We start from the raw sequence: 4,611 nt of genomic DNA, 5'->3' as shown, positions 1-4,611 counted from the left end.
AGAAAGAAAGAGAGAGAGAGAGAGCGAAAGAAAGAAAGAGAGAGAGAGAGAGAGAGAGCGGTCCCATGTAGTCAGTGGGGCAGCGAAACCTGAAGGAGCAGGAAGCTCCACGTGCAAGCTCCCGTCCACCGGTCTTTGGTTCCGGTTCTGCCCACCTCACACATGGTTCTCCTCCGGCATATCTCCATCGCCTTGACCGCCGCCGTGGCCGCCCTGGGCTCAGCTCTCTTCATCGCCCTCAACTACTTCTACAAGCGGCGCGTATGGTCCCCGCAGGCGGCGTACTGCACCATCACAGAGGTGAGAGGTTCTGCTGTAATTCTTTAGTAATTAAAAGAGAGCTGCTCAAGTTATTTCAGACGATATTTTTATTAAAAAGGAAAAACAAAACGCCGCAGAATCCCGATCCCTGAATAATGAAGGTTACAACTGGAAACAACAAGAACGGTAAGAATGATGATGAGGAGGAGGAGGCTTCTGGCAATTACAAAGTGGCATGCTGTGAGGAAGATGATGATAAATACCTATGACGGTGATTGTGAAGATAAATTAAATATGATAAGTGATGATGAAGACAACTTTAATGGAGGAGGAAGACAAGTAAAACAGTGATGATTATGATGATAATGTTAATGAAATGGATGGAGATGATGAGTAGAGGACAGAGGCAGGGAGTCAAATTGATGGAAAGTTGGGTGAACGGATGATGGATTGGGAAGACAAATACGCAGACAGGTGGAAAGCTGGATATGATAGAGGGGTGTCTAAATAGATATTAAAGAAAGGATAGAGGGACAGAGTTTTATGGACAAACACTGATGAATGGACAATTGGATTAACGGATTGAAGGATGGGTGGAAGTACAGATGGATACACGGACAAATGGATGGATGAGTGAAGGGGCCATTGGATGGACAAATGCATAGATGGGTAGTCTAATCTGTTTGGACAGTTAGATAGTCAGTTGGATTAGACAAAGGGATGGATGGCATGGTTGGATGTATTCTGGATGGATGATCCAAGGAATCTTGTTTCTGTCTGTTATGAACAATTCACATGTTTCTACAGTTCCAGGATTGGAATGACATGAGGACACATGTCTCCCTGTCTTCTGAACATGGGACACATAAAGGACAACAACATTAGGGACGCTATTCCTCCATTTACTCTCTTTTAATAAACTGTAAAAAAAAAAAAAAAAAAAAAAAACTAGCTAGAACTTTAGTAATCGATTAATCAGGTATTTGAATGATTATTCGGACAATTAATCAATTATTCAGATAATTAATCAGATATAATATTTGACACATTCTGCATATTTTTTATGTGACCACTTAAACTTTTCTTAAACACAATATATTACAAGATGCAAACAAATTCCTTCTTTTAAATAAGAAAATGAACATGTTATTTGTTCATTGTGAAATACAAAATTAGAAATATATTAAAAGATGCCATTAAACAATTCAATTCCTTTAAATAAAAGAATAAACATTTTATTGCCTAAAATGTGATAACATAGCATTCTGTAGTGTATGCTTGATTATTGGTCCGTTAATTGATTTCTATTTTATTTTTATTTTTATTAGACGGATTAAAAGTTGAAGGGCAAAAGGTGTTGAATAGAAGTTTTTGAGGTTTTTTATTACATAATTTGAACCAAATAAAAAGCTAAAACTGCCACTTCTGAGTAGAACATATTTGTAGACAAATAAGGTTGTTTTTTTCTAATCTCAAATACAAAATGTGTATATTTATTGTATGGTTTTGGCTAAATTATAGCCTTGAACATGCCATTCTTCCAACAAAAGGTCTTTTATGAGTCTGTATGCTCCAGTTAACTATTAATTCATTACTAAAGTAGTTGAGAATTATTTCAATAATCGATTCATCATGATTAATCGCTTCAGCCCTAAAACAAACATTGTGCCAATTTTTTTTCATTCAACGGTTTCAGGCCAAGTTAAACTGAGTTTGTCTCATTTTTCCTTGGGAGCAGAGAAATGTTAGTTTTCCTTAATGAACTTTGGCATGAATCTCCCAGTAAAATCTATTTGCATGTCTCTAATCTTGTTTTTTATCTCTGAATGTATCAGTCCATTTTCAGAGGATAACTCTGGCTGGCAGAGACCCCACGTGGGGTTGTGTTTTTGTTCCTGGAGCCGAAATGTTCCAAGGAGACGGAGGACGAACAGAGTCGCGGGGTTAAAGATGGCGGTGTGGAATTTGCTAGAAGGATCTGTAGACTACACACCCATCATGACCTTAACTTAGATATTAAAATGGAAAAAGTAACTTAAACAAACCTGAATATGCAAGATAACAGCTTGGACTGTTGACAGAGGACAGGTTGACCAATCTGACTGGACTGCATTTTTCACATTCCTGACTTTTGTCCATCTTAGGTGAGTGTTTTTCCAACTGCAGCCACAAACTTCATTATAAACCATCACAAACACCTTCACACACTCACAAAGAAAAAGACCTATCTTGTATGTTCTACCACTTCATAATTATGCACCAATTATGTACCATGTTTACCACATTAAGTCCTCTTCAAATACTTTAGAGGTTGAGGTTATAACACAATAAAAGATTCTTATAAGTCCAAGGTGTACTTAGGGCTTAACTTACTTAGGTTAGCTGGAATATACAGACTCATGATTGGGCCATATTCCTAAAAGAACAACACACTCAGAGAACAGCAATTAAGCCAAAAGTGTAAAAAAAAAAATATATATCAAAATCAAAATTTTTCATTTAAGATGAAGAAACCCTTCTTTGTCTGTGAATATGTTCTGCTCAAGTAGCATAGTTTTAACTGGTTCAAATTCTGTAAAAGAGAGAGAAAACAAATTCTATGAAGCACCCTTTGCTATCCAATCGGTCAATCCAAAAAATAACCAACAGATCAGCCTTAAAATGTAATGATAAGTCAAGCAAAAAGGGCTGAGCTGTTCATATATTGTTGTTATAAGTATTTTTTAGATGCAGATTCATCCTTTACTATAAAGCAGTGGTTCTCAAACTTTTTTCAGTGCTGTACCCCCTTAAAAATATATTTTTAGTCAAGTACCCCCTGACACGGGCAAAACATTTTTGGAATTAAAAAGAGGTACAGTGCTGTAAAATCACTGTCTGATTTATTAAAGCCAAACAACTTATATCAGTGAACCTGACAAATACATCCATATTGCAAACATTGCATGGTTAAACAAAAAAGAAAAACAGAAGACGGTGACCACCAGGAAGGTATAAAACCAGTCAAACCGTTTTATTTTAAAGGATATTGAAACTAAATACTGAATATAAAATTCAGTGCATGAACACACATTTATATTTTATCGAACTTTTTACAAAATAATTTTTCCCAAGACTTATTATGAGGAGCCTACTGATTTTTTAAAGATATTTTGAAAAGCTTCACGTACCCCCTGCAGTACCTCCACGTACCCCCAGGGGTACGCGTACCCCCATTTGAGAACCACTGATATAAAGGATCAAGTGTTCAATGAAAGATCATAATTGCATTTTAGACAGCAAAATGTTAATATTTTATGTATAAAAGGAAATTCATTATTTATTTATTTGCATATTTTAATGTATTTCTAAAATTATATAAAAAGGCTTAAGTGGTTAAATGAAAAATCTGCAGAATATGATCATTTTACTATCAAATTAATTGATTAGTCTTCAGAATAATCGATTACCAAATTAATCATTTCATACCAATTCCCTGTACTCTGAAACCCCCTAAGTAAAATCAAAAGTCTGGAATTTGCTTTTACGTGCTGTTTCCAGGTTTGCATCAGTGTGGAAAAATAAAAATTAGCTTGGAAAAATGGAAAAATATTGGATTTTCTAGAGAAAGAAAACCTAATAACCACCAGTTCAAATATCTGCAAAGACCCAACGTGGTTGGAGCCGTCCTTCAGATCAGCACTCTGCTGTAATGATTGTCATGTTTCATGAACATAACATAGCAAACAACAACTTCCAAACAACATGCTCCACTCAGAATAAACTCTGAGCCAATCAATGGATTTTGTGCTGAAAAAGCTTCAGATTATAATCTTAGCTGCTATCTTCCAGCGGAAAGGTTTTTTCAGCTGAAGTCAAACTTAAAAATAAAACTGCCTCATCAGCATGTTTTCTCATTTTGCAGAAGTCTGAGCGAAGTGGGATTTTATAATACATGATGTGGCAGAACCCATGCAGGCAGTTTAAATGTTTACCATTTCTTCATTCAGGATTATCAAAATTATTTCTATTTGCTGAATGCCAGAAAGATGAGAGATTTATGTATTTAGATGTATTTTAAAGGCACCACCTCCAACACACCGCTTCTTTGTGTGACATGTTTTGGAAATCCACAACTCCATAAGTCTGGTTCATCTTTGGGTTACAATTTCTAGTTACCTGAAGATTCATTTGTTCAAACAATTCAAGAAAAGATATAAAAGCCATAAAAATGTCCATAGATCAAAGCGTTTAGAAAGGAGAAAAGTGTTTTGGTACAATGTGGTAAAATGTGAAAATTAGGCATGGATATAAAAATTTGGGCTGATATCAACATCTGATATAAATAAAAACTATTAAATTTGCTTGAGG

At 35.5% G+C, this 4,611-nt stretch overlaps 1 protein-coding gene across 1 annotated transcript in view; it reads left to right on the top strand.

Moving 5' to 3' along the window:
• The window catches only part of arl10 (ADP ribosylation factor like GTPase 10), a 16,163-nt gene continuing 11,552 nt past the window's right edge, over positions 1-4,611 (top strand). The window contains exon 1 of the mRNA XM_005800386.3: positions 1-300. Coding sequence (XP_005800443.1) covers positions 163-300 — 138 coding nt within the window. The 5' untranslated portion in view covers positions 1-162. The remainder of the gene's footprint in view (positions 301-4,611) is intronic.

The sequence above is a fragment of the Xiphophorus maculatus genome, chromosome 11, assembly GCF_002775205.1.
Source record: "Xiphophorus maculatus strain JP 163 A chromosome 11, X_maculatus-5.0-male, whole genome shotgun sequence".
Lineage (NCBI taxonomy): Eukaryota > Metazoa > Chordata > Actinopteri > Cyprinodontiformes > Poeciliidae > Xiphophorus > Xiphophorus maculatus.
This window is presented reverse-complemented; position numbering and strand designations above follow the sequence as displayed.